General features: G+C 40.4%; 1 protein-coding gene across 2 annotated transcripts in view; it reads right to left on the bottom strand.

The window, feature by feature from the left end:
* LOC139580507 (titin-like) overlaps positions 1-17,860 on the bottom strand; it is a 128,734-nt gene that overhangs the window by 1,211 nt on the left and 109,663 nt on the right. For both annotated transcript variants that reach the window (XM_071409267.1, XM_071409268.1), the window contains 6 exons: positions 16,746-16,904; positions 16,409-16,485; positions 10,108-10,151; positions 3,135-3,295; positions 2,403-2,509; positions 203-323 (listed from right to left, as the gene is read on the bottom strand). In XM_071409267.1, the coding sequence (XP_071265368.1) occupies positions 203-323; positions 2,403-2,509; positions 3,135-3,295; positions 10,108-10,151; positions 16,409-16,485; positions 16,746-16,904 (669 nt within the window). The remainder of the gene's footprint in view (positions 1-202; positions 324-2,402; positions 2,510-3,134; positions 3,296-10,107; positions 10,152-16,408; positions 16,486-16,745; positions 16,905-17,860) is intronic.

Genomic DNA, 17,860 nt, shown 5'->3' with positions numbered 1-17,860 from the left:
ACAAAACCAGGAGGTTATTTTACATCCCTCTGAAAAGCACTAAGGAGACGTGGGCTCCATTCGGTCATGTTTAGACTGAAGACTTCCATCTTGGTTTTTGGCGCAGATGGCTAACATAGTCTTGTAGCATGCAGGACACATGGGTTTGAATGCAGTCTTTCACACACATAACGTGTGTGTGTGTGTGTTTGAGAGATTGTACCTTCTGTTCCAGGGTTCTCTCCAGTGAGTCCACCTTCATGGTCTCCTTCCTGAGAGAGGCCTGGTACGCTGCTGTTTCCTGACGAGCCCTCATCCTCACCTGGGCGATGTCAGAGTTCGCCCTGGGGGTTAGGAGAGAGACACAGACTCTATGGCAACATTTCCACTGAGGATTCACCCTAGTGTTTTACCCCCAAAAAAGGCTCAGACTTTTTTGTTTCTATCTGTTTGGGTCGGCACCCACGTATCACTGGGCCATGGCTCCGGCCTACCTGCTCTGACTTGGGGCCATGGCTCCGGCCTACCTGCTCTGACTTGGAGCCAAGGCCCCGTCCTACCTGCTCTGACTTGGAGCCAAGTCTCCGGCCTACCTGCTCTGACTTGGAGCCATGGCTCCGGCCTACCTGCTCTGACTTGGAGCCAAGGCTCCGGCCTACCTGCTCTGACTTGGAGCCATGGCTCCGGCCTACCTGCTCTGACTTGGAGCCATGGCTCCGGCCTACCTGCTCTGACTTGGAGCCATGGCTCCGGCCTACCTGCTCTGACTTGGAGCCAAGGCTCCGGCCTACCTGCTCTGACTTGGAGCCATGGCTCCGGCTTACCTGCTCTGACTTGGAGCCATGGCTCCGGCCTACCTGCTCTGACTTGGAGCCAAGTCTCCGGCCTACCTGCTCTGACTTGGAGCCAAGTCTCCGGCCTACCTGCTCTGACTTGGAGCCAAGTCTCCGGCCTACCTGCTCTGACTAAGTCTCCGGCCTACCTGCTCTGACTTGGAGCCAAGTCTCCGGCCTACCTGCTCTGACTTGGAGCCATGGCTCCGGCCTACCTGCTCTGACTTGGAGCCATGGCTCCGGCCTACCTGCTCTGACTTGGAGCCATGGCTCCGGCCTACCTGCTCTGACTTGGAGCCATGGCTCCGGCCTACCTGCTCTGACTTGGAGCCAAGGCCCCGTCCTACCTGCTCTGACTTGGAGCCAAGTCTCCGGCCTACCTGCTCTGACTTGGAGCCATGGCTCCGGCCTACCTGCTCTGACTTGGAGCCAAGGCCCCGTCCTACCTGCTCTGACTTGGAGCCATGGCTCCGGCCTACCTGCTCTGACTTGGAGCCAAGGCAAGGCCCTTGGTCATTTTCAGCCGATCATTTACATCACAATGGCTAACCGTGAACTTAAACACCTTCTCACAAAGCAACAGTCTTGAATGATACAGACGTTGTTGATTCTGCTTTGCCCAAGTTTTTCAGTGTTACACTCCTGATGAAAACACAAACACCAGAGACACATTAACACACTGGAAAACCCCTGGTTTAGATCTGTCTAGATGGAAAAACACCAGAGACACATTAACACACTGGAAAACCCCTGGTTTAGATCTGTCTAGATGGAAAAACACTGGTAAACCCCTGGGTTAAGATCTGTCTAGATGGAAAAACACCAGAGACACATTAAAACACTGGTAAACCCCTGGTTTAGATCTGTCTAGATGGAAAAACACCAGAGACACATTAAAACACTGATAAACCCCTGGGTTTAGATCTGTCTAGATGGAAAAACACCAGAGACACATTAACACACTGGAAAACCCCTGGTTTAGATCTGTCTAGATGGATAAACACCAGAGACACATTAAAAAACTGGTAAACCCCTGGTTTAGATCTGTCTAGATGGAAAAACACCAGAGACACATTAACACACTGGAAAACCCCTGGTTTAGATCTGTCTAGATGGATAAACACCAGACACACATTAAAACACTGGTAAACCCCTGGTTTAGATCTGTCTAGATGGAAAAACACCAGAGACACATTAACACACTGGAAAACCCCTGGTTTAGATCTGTCTAGATGGATAAACACCAGACACACATTAAAACACTGGTAAACCCCTGGTTTAGATCTGTCTAGATGGATAAACACCAGACTTTATCTCGTCAGCTTTTATCAACAAATGAACTGAAGCCAAGTGGCAAGGGAAAAAGACATCAGAGAAGGAAGAAACCTAGAGAGGAACCAGACTCAGAGGGGAGGGAGGTCCATCAGGACTCACCTGTCTAGTTTCTCCTCTGCATGGATCTTCAGGGCTCACCTGTCTAGTTTCTCCTCTGCATGGATCTTCAGGGCTCACCTGTCTAGTTTCTCCTCTGCATGGATCTTCAGGGCTCACCTGTCTAGTTTCTCCTCTGCATGGATCTTCAGGGCTCACCTGTCTAGTTTCTCCTCTGCATGGATCTTCAGGGCATGGTATCGTTGTTCCTCTTTCCTCACCCGGGACAGGTACTCCTGAGCACACCTCTTCAACACCTCCTCATTCTGATGGGGAGACACACAGCCAGAAAGAGAGACACCTGATTTAGGGTTTTAGTAAACTATCAACTATAACACACACACAGAGAGACTGTGTTTGAATGGTAACACACACACAGAGAGACCGTGTTTGAATGGTAACACACACAGAGAGACAGTGTTTGAATGGTAACACACACATAAAGACTGTGTTTGAATCGTAACACACACAGAGAGACAGTGTTTGAATGGTAACACACACACACACACACACACACACACACACACACACACACACACAGAGAGAGTGTTTGAATGGTAACACACAGAGAGACAGTGTTTGAATGGGTCTGATATGAAGATGCCCCTAAACAGACACATGTTATCCTACGTTACAGTACACTGAGTTCTTATGTGATCCCTGTGGGAATCCACAAGATCGCCGTTGCTAAGCATCTCACTCTTACCAACTGAGCCATCCCAGACCCCAAAGGCAGGACTTACAAAGGACCACATCAAATAACCGACTGAAGTCATGACACTACAATAATAATGACTGGAATATCGTCATGATCGACAGTGACGAACAGCCTTCGGTAAGTGTGTGTATGCAGTCGTCAGAAGCCGTGTCTGTGCTTTCTCCCCCCCCTACCTTGCGGTAGCCCTCGAGGACGTCCTTCAGCTTCTCGTATCGTCTGAACAGTTCGGCCAGACTTTTCTCTACTGAGTTGAGGTCTGAAAGAGCCTGGTCCTTCTCTATGATCAGCTGCTGGATGGTGTGGTGAGACAGAGACTTATCCCTCTGCTCATCGTCTGGTGGGAGGGAGGACACAGAAAGAGAAGAGAGAGAGAGAGAGAGGACAGACAGAGACATGAGATGGAGGGACGAAGGATGGAGAGATGAGAGAGATGGAGGGAGGATAGAGAGAGGAGAGGGAGGTTAGAGAGGGGAGAGGGAGGATAGAGAGGGATGGAGGGAGGATAGAGAGAGGAGAGGGAGGATAGAGAGAGGAGAGGGAGGATAGAGAGGGGAGAGGGAGGATAGAGGGGAGAGGGAGGATAGAGAGAGGAGAGGAGAGGGAGGATAGAGAGAGGATAGGGAGGATAGTGAGAGGAGAGGGAGGATAGAGAGGGATGGAGGGAGGATAGAGAGAGAGGAGAGGGAGGATAGAGAGAGGAGAGGGAGGATAGAGAGAGGAGAGGGAGGATAGAGAGAGAGGAGAGGGATGGAGGGAGGATAGAGAGAGAAGAGGGAGGATATAGAGAGGAGAGAGATGGAGGGAGGATAGAGAGGAGAGAGATGGAGGGAGGATAGAGAGGAGAGAGATGGAGGGAGGATAGAGAGAGGAGAGGGAGGATAGAGATATAGAGGAGAGGGAGGATAGAGATGAGATGGTGGTCCTGATACTGCACACACAAATACAAAGACACTAAAACATGCACGCACACACACAAATGTGTATATCGACACACACACACACACACACACACACACAGAAATATGTATATCGATACGCACACATGCTTACATATACACACGCACGCCCTGTTTATACCTGGTTTTTACATGTATCCTTTGTCGTAATCTTGTCCAGATTTTGATTGTGCCCACATTTTCCTAACAGATGTAGATGATTAAAAGACTAATTGTGATCAAATCTTCCTGACCGCCTCCGGAGGTAGTCAGCCAATCATTGTGTCTGGACATCTTACAAGAGTATCATTTGTATACAGAGGGACCAAGAAATCTGGTCACAATTCGGACACAGTAGACGAATGGGCACAATCAGAACGCGGACAAGATCAGGACTAAGGATGCATGTTAGCGCCGAGTATAAATGAGGCTAAACAGAGACACACTGGTAACTACATTCATTGAGAAATTGTAGAGAATGGATTTGACATCAATAAAATAAAAAAACAGAGTATGTTTCTACTGCTAACGTCTTCCTACGTTAGTTAATGACGCCTGCATTAGGGACATTTTAGCACGAAGGCAATGTTGATAAACCTTGTGTTTCTGTGTGAAGCATGCGGACAGAACAAACACGGAACGATGAGCGAAATGAAAGCCCAAAGAGACTTCAGAGAACAGCAACAAACTGACAGAGTATTTGAACATTCTGATCCCACCCCCGTCCCCGTCCCCCCCCCCCAGTGGGTTAACCTTGTTCGAGCAGTGGTTAGTTTACAGGTGACCAGGGTTCTTGTTGTTCGTTTTAGTACATACCTGAGACTACTGTCTATATCAGCGCTTTTCAAACCTCTCCTCTGGGAGCCTCCAGCTATTCCATTTATTTGAACTATCCCACAGCTAACATACCTGAGTCAGTAAGACCTTAAATAGGTGAATCAGGTGAGCTTGTTCAGGGCTGCTACAACAACGTAAAACGTCCCCGAGGAGATGTTTGAAACCCCCTTATCGACAGTGAGCTCAAAAAGTATTGGGACAGCGACACATTTTTTGTTGTTGTTTTGGCTCTGATACAATGACATTGATACACAGGGGTGGAAAAATTACCTAATTGTCATACTTGAGTATCAGTAAAGATACCTTAATAGAAAATGACTCAAGTAAAAGTAAAAGTCACCCTGTAAAATACTACTTGAGTAAAAATCTAAAAGTATTTGGTTTTAAATATACTTAAGTATCAAAAGTAAAAGTATAAACCATTTCAAATTCCTGATATTAAGGAAGGCAGACGGCACCATTTGCTTGTTTTTATTTATGGATAGCCAGAGGTACGCTCCAGCACTCAGACATAGTTTATAAAGGAAGCATGTGTGTTTAGTGAGTCCTCCAGATCAGAGGCAGTAGGGATGACCAGGGATGTTCTCTGTTTAGTGAGTCCTCCAGATCAGAGGCAGTAGGGATGACCAGGGATGTTCTCTTGATAAGTGTGTGAATTTGACAATTTTTCTGTCATGCTAATCATTCAAAATGTAACGAGAACTTTTGGGTGTCAGGGAAAATGTAAGGAGTAAAAAGTACATTATTTTCTTTAGGAATGTAGTGAAGTAAAAGTAAAAGTTGTCAAAAATATAAATAGTAAAGTAAATTACAGATATGCCAAAAACGACTTAAAATGTACTTTCAAGTATGTTTACTTAAGTACTTTACACCACTGTTGCTACGTGAATATGGATGCTACCATGAACACGGATAAGATAGTTACAGACGTGCAAATATCATACCCCCAAGACATGCTAACCTCTCACCATGACAATAACAGGGGAGGTTAGCATTTTATATCATACCCCCAAGACATGGTAACCTCTCACCATTACAATAACAGGGGATGTTAGCATTTTATATCATAACCCCAAGACATGCTAACCTCTCACCATTACAATAACAGGGGAGGTTAGCATTTTATATCATACCCCCAAGACATGCTAACCTCTCACCATTACAATAACAGGGGAGGTTAGCATTTTATATCATACCACCAAGACATGCTAACCTCTCACCATTACAATAACAGGAGAGGTTAGCATTTTATATCATACCCCCAAGACATGCTAACCTCTCACCATTACAATAACAAGGGAGGTTAGCATTTTATATCATACCCCCAAGACATGCTAACCTCTCACCATTACAATAACAGGGGAGGTTAGCATTTTATATCATACCCCTAAAACATGCTAATCTCTCACCATTACAATAACAGGGGAGGTTAGCATTTTATATCATAACCCCAAGACATGCTAACCTCTCACCATTACAATAACAGGGGAGGTTAGCATTTTATATCATACCCCCAAGACATGCTAACCTCTCACCATTACAATAACAGGGGAGATTAGCATTTTATATCATACCCCCAAGACATGCTAACCTCTCACCATTACAATAACAGGGGAGGTTAGCATTTTATATCATACTCACAAGACATGCTAACCTCTCACCATTACAATAACAGGGGAGGTTAGCATTTTATATCATACCCCTAAGACATGCTTACCTCTCACCATTACAATAACAGGGGAGGTTAGCATTTTATATCATACCCCCAAGACATGCTAACCTCTCGACATTACAATAACAGGGGAGGTTAGCATTTTATATCATACCCCCAAGACATGCTAACCTCCCCTGTTATTGTAATGGTGAGAGATTAGCATGTTTCTCGCCATTACAATAACAGGGAAGGTTAGCATTTTTGGGTGAGTATGATAAATGTGCGTCTGTAACTTTCTCACTCATCGTTATTCACGATTAATTCAGGATTATCCGTTATCATGGTAGCATCCACATGAATGTAGAAGTGTTTATAAATGTATTCTATTCTTATTTACAATAAAAGTGGCTCCAAAATGGCACGATAAATTATTTACCATTAATTTCTATTGGGCACAAAATCATCTGAAACAACCAAAACAAACTGAAAATGCATCCAACACGTTTGTAGAGTCACAGGCTTGATGTAATCATTGCGTGGTATGGGAATATGGGACCAAATACTTACCTTTTGACTACCTTAATAGATATATAAGTACATTTGTCCCAATACTTTTGGTCCCTTAAAATGAGGGGACTATGTACAAGAAGTTCCACCGATATGAATGAAAATACCCTCAAATTAAATATGATAGTATGCACTTTAAACTCATAGGCATTTTATAACTTTAAATCCAAAGTGCTGGAGTACTGTCTCTGTGTGTGTGTGTGTGTGTGTGTGTGTGTGTGTGTGTGTGTGTGTGTGTGTGTGTGTGTGTGCGTGCGTGCGTGCGTGCGTGCGTGCGTGCGTGCGTGCGTGCGTGCGTGCATGCGTGTGTGTGTTTTGAACTCACATAGTTATGTACTTAGCCTTAATGGTGGGAGTGGTCTGAGTGGGGAGGTTTGGAACAAAACTGAGAACTAGCTGTTATTGGCAGAGAGGTTTGGAACTCTCTTTCTTATTGGTGAATTAACTAATTTATCTCATCAAAACAGGCTGACATTTCCGGCTGTATTTTCAAACAGCTCTTACACAAAAAGAACATGATCATAATTTTCATAATTTCCCAGTATTATTCCAACCTCACAGTGTTGAAATATATATATATATATAAAACACAGTAAAATCACATTTGTGAGTGAAATGAGCCTTTAAAGGGCCTTGCTTTACATGATATCCTATGACAGAAAGGCTCAGTAAGAAAAGCTGGTGCTGTGCATTGTAGAAACGTATATTAAAGGTACAGTACCACCAGTTTCCTGATAAACAAACGTTGAAAAGTGAAAGACAACAAACAATGTAAAGACAAATGTCACTAGACGAAGAGAGTTTTCTCTCTCTCTCTCTCTCTCTTTATTAACAGACGGATGTGATCTGAAGACACAAACAACTAATAGGTAGACTCCTCGATACTCACCCGGCAGCCCTGTTGGAGAGAGTTTTATACAATAGGAACAGGCCAAGCCGGGAGCAGAAACACAAAATAAGGGGTTGTGTTATAAGTCACGCTGGGAGGCTGCAGGACATATGAGTTGGGATCAATTCCATTTCAACCCGAAATTCTAAAATTCTAATTGAGGAACATTGGAATAGGAATTTTCAACTTAATTCATGAATTGACTGAATTGAAATGGAGTTGACTCCGACCCTGCCAGACAGGTGAGAGAGCCGTATCCGTGTGTATGATGCATAATAAAATAATTCATCGCTCCTTCACCGTGTTGTACGGGGTTGGGGTCCGTTCCATTTCAACACGGTCCATTCAAGAATAACCTGAAATTCCAATTTCATTTGTTTTCTCATAGAGAAGAATTTAGGAAAATTGGAATTTCTGTTTACTTCCTGAATTGACTGGATGGATATGGAGTTGACCCCTCCCCTGGTGCTATATGGATAATGGAGTTGACCCCTCCCCTGGTGCTATATGGATAATGGAGTTGACCCCTCCCCTGGTGCTATATGGATAATGGAGTTGACCCCTCCCCTGGTGCTGTATGGATAATGGAGTTGACGCCTCCCCTGGTGCTATATGGATAATGGAGTTGACCCCTCCCCTGGTGCTATATGGATAATGGAGTTGACCCCTCCTCTGGTGCTATATGGATAATGGAGTTGACACCTCCCCTGGTGCTATATGGATAATGGAGTTGACCCCTCCCCTGGTGCTATATGGATAATGGAGTTGACCCCTTCTCTGGTGCTATATGGATAATGGAGTTGACCCCTCCCCTGGTGCTATATGGATAATGGAGTTGACCCCTCCCCTGGTGCTATATGGATAATGGAGTTGACCCCTCCCCTGGTGCTATATGGATAATGGAGTTGACGCCTCCCCTGGTGCTATATGGATAATGGAGTTGACGCCTCCCCTGGTGCTATATGGATAATGGAGTTGACCCCTCCCCTGGTGCTATATGGATAATGGAGTTGACCCCTTCTCTGGTGCTATATGGATAATGGAGTTGACCCCTCCCCTGGTGCTATATGGATAATGGAGTTGACCCCTCCTCTGGTGCTATATGGATAATGGAGTTGACCCCTCCTCTGGTGCTATATGGATAATGGAAACCCATATGTCCAGAGGTGGAAAGGGAGAAATGAAGGAGAGTAGCGAGATAAACAGGACGAAGAGTGAATCTTTGTGGGTTTGATGTGGAAGATAACAGGGAGGCTGGAGAATCAGATGTATTTATATTCTGCAACCATCTGAAGGGTGAAAGCTTTTGCTGCATCAGAGGTGGAAACACAGTTTACGTCAATAGCAGATTCAGTGTTTAATTTTGATAAAATAATGAATTGTGCACATAAGATGTTTTGTCTTAACATACTGAACAGTTTGTGAGCTGAGGGAGAATTAACCAAATATTTATATAAATCCCTTATTTAGTAGACTGAGAAACACTGAGCTTCGCTGAGGATGGGTCATTATTACTGTAGCTGTATGTTCAGAGAAACACTGGGGATGGGTCATTATTACTGTAGCTGTATGTTCAGAGAAACACTGGGGATGGGTCATTATTACTGTAGCTGTATGTTCAGAGAAACACTGGGGATGGGTCATTATTACTGTAGCTGTATGTTCAGAGAAACACTGGGGATGGGTCATTATTACTGTAGCTGTATGTTCAGAGAAACACTGGGGATGGGTCATTATTACTGTAGCTGTATGTTCAGAGAAACACTGAGGATGGGTCATTATTACTGTAGCTGTATGTTCAGAGAAACACTGGGGATGGGTCATTATTACTGTAGCTGTATGTTCAGAGAAACACTGGGGATGGGTCATTATTACTGTAGCTGTATGTTCAGAGAAACACTGGGGATGGGTCATTATTACTGTAGCTGTATGTTCAGAGAAACACTGGGGATGGGTCATTATTACTGTAGCTGTATGTTCAGAGAAACACTGGGGATGGGTCATTATTACTGTAGCTGTATGTTCAGAGAAACACTGGGGATGGGTCATTATTACTGTAGCTGTATGTTCAGAGAAACACTGGGGATGGGTCATTATTACTGTAGCTGTATGTTCAGAGAAACACTGGGGATGGGTCATTATTACTGTAGCTGTATGTTCAGAGAAACACTGGGGATGGGTCATTATTACTGTAGCTGTATGTTCAGAGAAACACTGGGGATGGGTCATTATTACTGTAGCTGTATGTTCAGAGAAACACTCACCAATCATCTGTGCAATGGTCTTCTCATACTCTGACACGATTCTCCTATGAACCACAAACGGCAAAGATTAATTGATTTAAAAAAAATACTAATATAAATATTCAACACTTTGTTTCATTAACATAAGGTTTCTGAAAGATACATATGAGTTCTTGGTTAATGTGTGCCATGCAGTTGTCAAAACACCAGTCGAGTTTTTCTTTGCACAGGCGATCACGCACAATGTAATCACTCAAAAGTAGGGCTGGTACAACTACTGTATCACTGTGTAACCGACGGTTACGGATCAAGACTGACATGAAAATATAATAACCATAAAAATATATAGATATATACACAAACAGAATACTTTGGAAGTGGGAAGTTTACATACACTTAGGTTGGAGTCATTAAAACTCGTTTTTCAACCACTCCACAAATTTCTTGTTAACAAACTATAGTTTTGGCATGTCGATTAGGACATCTACTTTGTGCATGACAGAAGGCATTTTTACAACAATTGTTTACAGACAGATTATTTCACTTATAATTCACTGTATCACAATTCCAGTCGGTCAGAAGTATATAAGTTGACTGTGCCTTTAAACAGCTTGAAAAATTCCAGAAAATTATGTCATGGCTTTAGAAGCTTCTGATAGGCTAATTGACATCATTTGAGTCAATTGGAGGTGTACCTGTGGATGTATTTCAAGGCCTACCTTCAAACTCAGTGCCTCTTTGCTTGACATCATGGGGAAATCAAAAGAAATCAGCCAAGACCTCAGAGAAAAAATTGTAGACCTCCACAAGTCTGAAGCAATTTCCAAACGCCTGAAGATACCACGTTCATCTGTACAAACAATAGTACGCAAGTATAAACACCATGGGACCACGCAGCCGTCATACCGCTCAGGAAGGAGACGCGTTCTGTCTCCTAGAGATAAACGTACTTTGGAGCGAAAAGTGCAAATCAATCCCAGAACAACAGCAAAGGACCTTGTGAAGATGCTGGAGGAAACAGGACAAAAGTATCTATATCCACAGTAAAACGAGTCCTCTATCGACATAACCTGAAAGGCAGCTCAGCAAGGAAGAAGCCACTGCTCCAAAACCGCCATAAAAAAAAAACAGACTCCTTTGTCCCCAACTGCACATGGGGACAAAGATCGTACTTTTTGGAGAAATGTCCTCTGGTCTGATGAAACAAAAATAGAACTGTTTGGCCATAATGACCATCGTTATGTTTGGAGGAAAAAGGGGGATGCTTGCAAGCCGAAGAACACCATCCCAACCGTGAAGCACGGGGGTGGCAGCATCATGTTTTGGGGGTACTTTGCTGCAGGAGGGACTGGTGCACTTCACAAAATAGATGGCGTCATGAGGTAGGAAAATGATGTGGATGTATTGACGCAACATCTCAAGACATCAGTCAGGTAGTTAAAGCTTGGTCGCAAATGGGTACTCCAAATAATCATAATCATACTTCCAAAGTTGTGGCAAAATGGCTTAAGGACAACAAAGTCAAGGTATTGGAGTGGCCATCACAAAGCCCTGACCTCAATCCCATAGAACATTTGTGGGCAGAACTGAAAAAGCGTGTGCGAGCAAGGAGGCTTACAAACCTGACTCGGTTACACCAGCTCTGTCAGGAGGAATGGGCCAAAATTCCCCCCAACGTATTATGGGAAGCTTGTGGAAGGCTACCCAAAACGTTTGACCCAAGTTAAACAATTTAAAGGCAATGATACCAAATACTAATTGAGTGTATGCAAACTTCTGACCCACTTTGAATGTGATGAAAGAAATTAAAGCTGAAATAAATAATTCTCTCTACTATTATTCTGACATTTCACATTCTTAAAATAAAGTGGTGATCCTAACTGACCTAGAAAGGGGATTTTGACTAGGATTAATGTCAGGAATTGTGAAAAACTTTGTTTAAATATATTTGGCTAAGGTGTATGTAAACTTCCAACTTCAACTGTATACAGTATATATACATATATATATATATACACATAGTATACAGTATATATACATATATATATATATACACATAGTATACAGTATATATACATATATATATATATATACACATAGTATACAGTATATATACATATATATATATATACACATAGTATACAGTATATATACATATATATATATATATACACATAGTATACAGTATATATACATATATATATATATATACACATAGTATACAGTATATATACATATATATATATACACATAGTATACAGTATATATACATATATATATATATACACATAGTATACAGTATATATACATATATATATATATACACATAGTATACAGTACAGTATATATATATATATATATATACACATAGTATACAGTATATATACATATATATATATACACATAGTATACAGTATATATACATATATATATATATATACACATAGTATACAGTATATATACATATATATATATATACACATAGTATACAGAATATATACATATATATATATATACACATAGTATACAGTATATATACATATATATACACATAGTATACAGTATATATACATATATATATATATACACATAGTATACAGTATATATACATATATATACACATAGTATACAGTATATATACATATATATACATATACACATAGTATACAGTATATATACATATATATACATATACACATAGTATACAGTATATATACATATATATACATATACACATAGTATACAGTATATATACATATATATATATATATATACACATAGTATACAGTATATATACATATATATATATATACACATAGTATACAGTATATATACATATATATATATATATACACATAGTATACAGTATATATACATATATATATATATACACATAGTATACAGTATATATACATATATATATATATACACATAGTATACAGTATAAATACATATATATATATATATACACATAGTATACAGTATATATACATATATATATATATACACATAGTATACAGTATATATACATATATATATATACACATAGTATACAGTATATATACATATATATATATATATACACATAGTATACAGTATATATACATATATATATATACACATAGTATACAGTATATATACATATATATATATATACACATAGTATACAGTATATATACATATATATACATATACACATAGTATACAGTATATATACATATATATACATATACACATAGTATACAGTATATATACATATATATATATACACATAGTATACAGTATATATACATATATATATATACACATAGTATACAGTATATATACATATATATATATATACACATAGTATACAGTATATATACATATATATATATATATACACATAGTATACAGTATATATACATATATATACATATACACATAGTATACAGTATATATACATATATATATACATATACACATAGTATACAGTATATATACATATATATATACATATACACATAGTATACAGTATATATACATATATATATATATACACATAGTATACAGTATATATACATATATATACATATACACATAGTATACAGTATATGTACATATATATATATACACATAGTATACAGTATATATACATATATATATATATACACATAGTATACAGTATATATACATATATATATATATACACATAGTATACAGTATATATACATATATATATATATACACATAGTATACAGTATATATACATATATATACATATACACATAGTATACAGTATATATACATATATATATATATACACATAGTATACAGTATATATACATATATATATATATACACATAGTATACAGTATATATACATATATATATATATACACATAGTATACAGTATATATACATATATATATATATACACATAGTATACAGTATATATACATATATGTATATATACATATATATATATATACACATAGTATACAGTATATATACATATATATATATATATATACACATAGTATACAGTATATATACATATATATATATACACATAGTATACAGTATATATACATATATATATATATACACATAGTATACAGTATATATACATATATATATATATACACATAGTATACAGTATATATACATATATATATATATACACATAGTATACAGTATATATACATATATATATATATACACATAGTATACACGACCACTTAGAAACGTCTTTGTTTTTGAAAGAAAAGCTATTTTTTTGTCCATTACTATCCCGTATAGTACACTACTTTAGACCAGAGCCCTGTATAGTACACTACTTTAGACCAGAGCCCTGTATAGTACACTACTTTAGACCAGAGCCCTGTATAGTACACTACTTTAGACCAGAGCCCTGTATAGTGCACTACTTTAGACCAGAGCCCTGTATAGTACACTACTTTAGACCAGAGCCCCGTATAGTGCACTACTTTAGACCAGAGCCCCGTATAGTGCACTACTTTAGACCAGAGCCCTGTATAGTACACTACTTTAGACCAGAGCCCTGTATAGTGCACTACTTTAGACCAGAGCCCTGTATAGTGCACTACTTTAGACCAGAGCCCTGTATAGTACACTACTTTAGACCAGAGCCCTGTATAGTACACTACTTTAGACCAGAGCCCTGTATAGTACACTACTTTAGACCAGAGCCCTGTATAGTACACTACTTTAGACCAGAGCCCTGTATAGTACACTACTTTAGACCAGAGCCCTGTATAGTACACTACTTTAGACCAGAGCCCTGTATAGTGCACTACTTTAGACCAGAGCCCTGTATAGTGCACTACTTTAGACCAGAGCCCTGTATAGTACACTACTTTAGACCAGAGCCCTGTATAGTACACTACTTTAGACCAGAGCCCTGTATAGTGCACTACTTTAGACCAGAGCCCTGTATAGTGCACTAAGCAATTTTTTTGTCCATTAAAATAACATCAAATTGATCAGAAATACAGTGTAGACATTGTTAATGTTGTAAATTACTATTGTAGCTGGAAACGGCAGATTTATTTTATGGAATATCTACACAGGCGTACAGAGGCCCATTATCAGCAACCATCACTCCTGTGTTTCAATGGCACGTTGTGTTAGCTAATCCAAGTTTATCATTTTAAAAGCCTAATTGATCATTAGAAATCCCTTCTGCAATTATGTTAGCACAGCTGAAAACTGTTGCCCTGATTAAAGAAGCAATAAAACTGGCCTTCTTTAGACTAGTTGAGTATCTGGAGCATCAGCATTTGTGGGTTCGGTTACAGGCTCAAAATGGCCAGAAACATAATTTTCTACTGAAACTCATCAGTCTATTCTTGTTCTGAGAAATTAAGGCTATTCCATGCGAGAAATTGCTTTTGCTTTTAAAATGATACATTTTGGATTAGCTAACACTTGTTTTGGGTGAGATGAGAGCAGCAGAAGGGAGGCTCCTAAATGCTTGTTTTGGGTGAGATGAGGGCAGCAGAAGGGAGGCTCCTAAATGCTTGTTTTGGGTGAGATGAGGGCAGCAGAAGGGAGGCTCCTAAATGCTTGTTTTGGGTGAGATGAGGGCAGCAGAAGGGAGGCTCCTACATGTCAAGAAAGAAAACAAGTAGCATGATGCAGAAACTATAGTATTTACAAAGACTGCATATACTGTAAGAGAGCAGATCCGCCTATAGTTTAGAGAACATCAGCACACACAACTGCAATGCGTTTGGACTACAAGAGTCTTTTTCAGACAGCTTTGTTTTGGTGTTTCCGGATAGAGAGGTTAGCGGGTGGATTAGCCTTGCCTCCCCTCTTAGCTACTTAACCCTCCTTATCGTTGGGGCCAATCAGCCTAATGAAATAAGTCCCCTAGTTAATCTTAACTACACTCTTACAAAAAAAACTGTGATATCTACAACCTAAAAGGGTTCTTTTGGATATCCCCATAGGAGAGCCCTTTGAAGAACCCCTTTTTGGTTCCAGGTAGAACCCTTTTGGGATCCATGTAGAACAATTTCCACAGAGGGTTCTACATGGATCCTAAAAGGGTTCTTCCTGGAACCAGAATGGGTTATCTTATGGGGACAGTTGAAGAACCCTTTTGGAAGCCTTTTTACTAAGAACGTAGGCTCTCCTGGCCAGATGGACACCACCACCGCTCTACACCAACCCGACTGTTGTCATAGTAACGTGACTGACTGTTGTCATAGTAACGTGATAGACTGTTGTCAAGGTAACGTGACTGACCGTTCTCAAGGTAACGTAACTGACCGTTGTCAAGGTATCGTGACTGACTGACAGTCGATCATCTCACCTCATCTCCAGCACTTCCTGTCGACTGTCCTCGTACTTCCTCTGCCACTCCAGTACCTCCTTCTCCTTGGACACGATCTGAGAGGGAGGAAGAGAGAGAACTTTATTAGGTACAGTTCATGTACACACCAAAAGAAACACGAGGAAGGGATCAGTCTGTATAAAAGGTAAACATTTGTAGGAATATGACTACTACTGAATGTCAACCTGTTCCTCCAATACAGTACGACAGTAATCCACAGTAATGACAGTAACATTTCTACAACGGATATGAATTTGACAGTAGTGAGTGGTGCGGGTAGAGGTTAGAGGGTAGAGGTTAGAGGGTAGAGGGGCACCTCTTCTCGTGCGATGCCCAGAGAATAATCTAGGTCTTTGGGTTGGTAGGGGCTCTCCCTCTCCCCGTCTCCGTAGCCCGCCGTCCGGGTGTAAAGGGAACTCTTAGTCACCATGCTGTCCCGGTCCACTGTTGATGACATCACTTCTCTGTCTCTCTGCTGCCCAGGTCAAGCGTCAGGGAAGAGGAAGAGGAGGATGAGGGGGGAGAGAGACAGGTACAGACAGTTAGTTAGGTATCTGGTTGATCTAATGGTGGGTTCTGGTAGCTTTCCCAAAATCCCCAGGTTTTTCCTGAAATCCCAGTGGGAAGATTCCCAGAATCAGCAGGGCATCTGGAATCCTTCAACCAGGATTTCTGTATTAAAAAAAACTGGGAAAGTTACCTGCATTTTAAAACCCTACAGACAACATAGTACACTCTTTATAGGATCCTGAACTAAACCAAACCACTATGCAGCATCGTATTGGATCAGAAAGATGCCCCACACCACAGCCAAACTCTATATGCAAAATGAGGCAGCCTCTGCAATGATGGTAGATACAAAGTGGGATCCTTGGGACTTCCCTACTCTAAATCTAACCTTAACCCCTACCCTAAACTCCCCTACCCTAAACTTAACGTTAAGCATAACCTTTACCTAACCCTTACTTTAACTGTTTGAAATGTGAACTTCAATGGGGTTACATCAGAGTTAGACGTCCCAAGGATCCCTCTTAGATTTTTCCCCTGCAATGATGCTCCTGGAGATTTGGGCAGCTGGTAGCAACATAAGCAGTCGTCAATCCCAGAGCTGTGGCCCTGTGATTGGCTGAAGCTGCAACAGCTTGTCTGTGATTGGGTCCAGGCAGGGGAAAGAGGCGGTATTGCTGGGGGAGGGATAGGAATAGGGTAGCAGCTATGGGTTGTGGTGGTCAGCCGGTAATTGACATAAACACATTTAGCATCTCCTGGCTTCCACACAGACTACAAGCCACTGATGTAGAGCTTTGGAACATCTACCTTTTAACAAGTTGAATAAATCCATGTAATATATCCTACACCTTCACAGTAAATCAATGTAATATAGTCTACACCTTCACAATAAATCCATTATTTATTTTAGACAGGTCTAAA

This window comes from Salvelinus alpinus, chromosome 7 (genome assembly GCF_045679555.1).
Source record: "Salvelinus alpinus chromosome 7, SLU_Salpinus.1, whole genome shotgun sequence".
NCBI classification, from domain to species: Eukaryota; Metazoa; Chordata; class Actinopteri; order Salmoniformes; family Salmonidae; genus Salvelinus; species Salvelinus alpinus.
The sequence above is the reverse complement of the archived record's forward strand: the minus strand, read 5'-3'. Positions and strand labels throughout refer to the sequence as shown.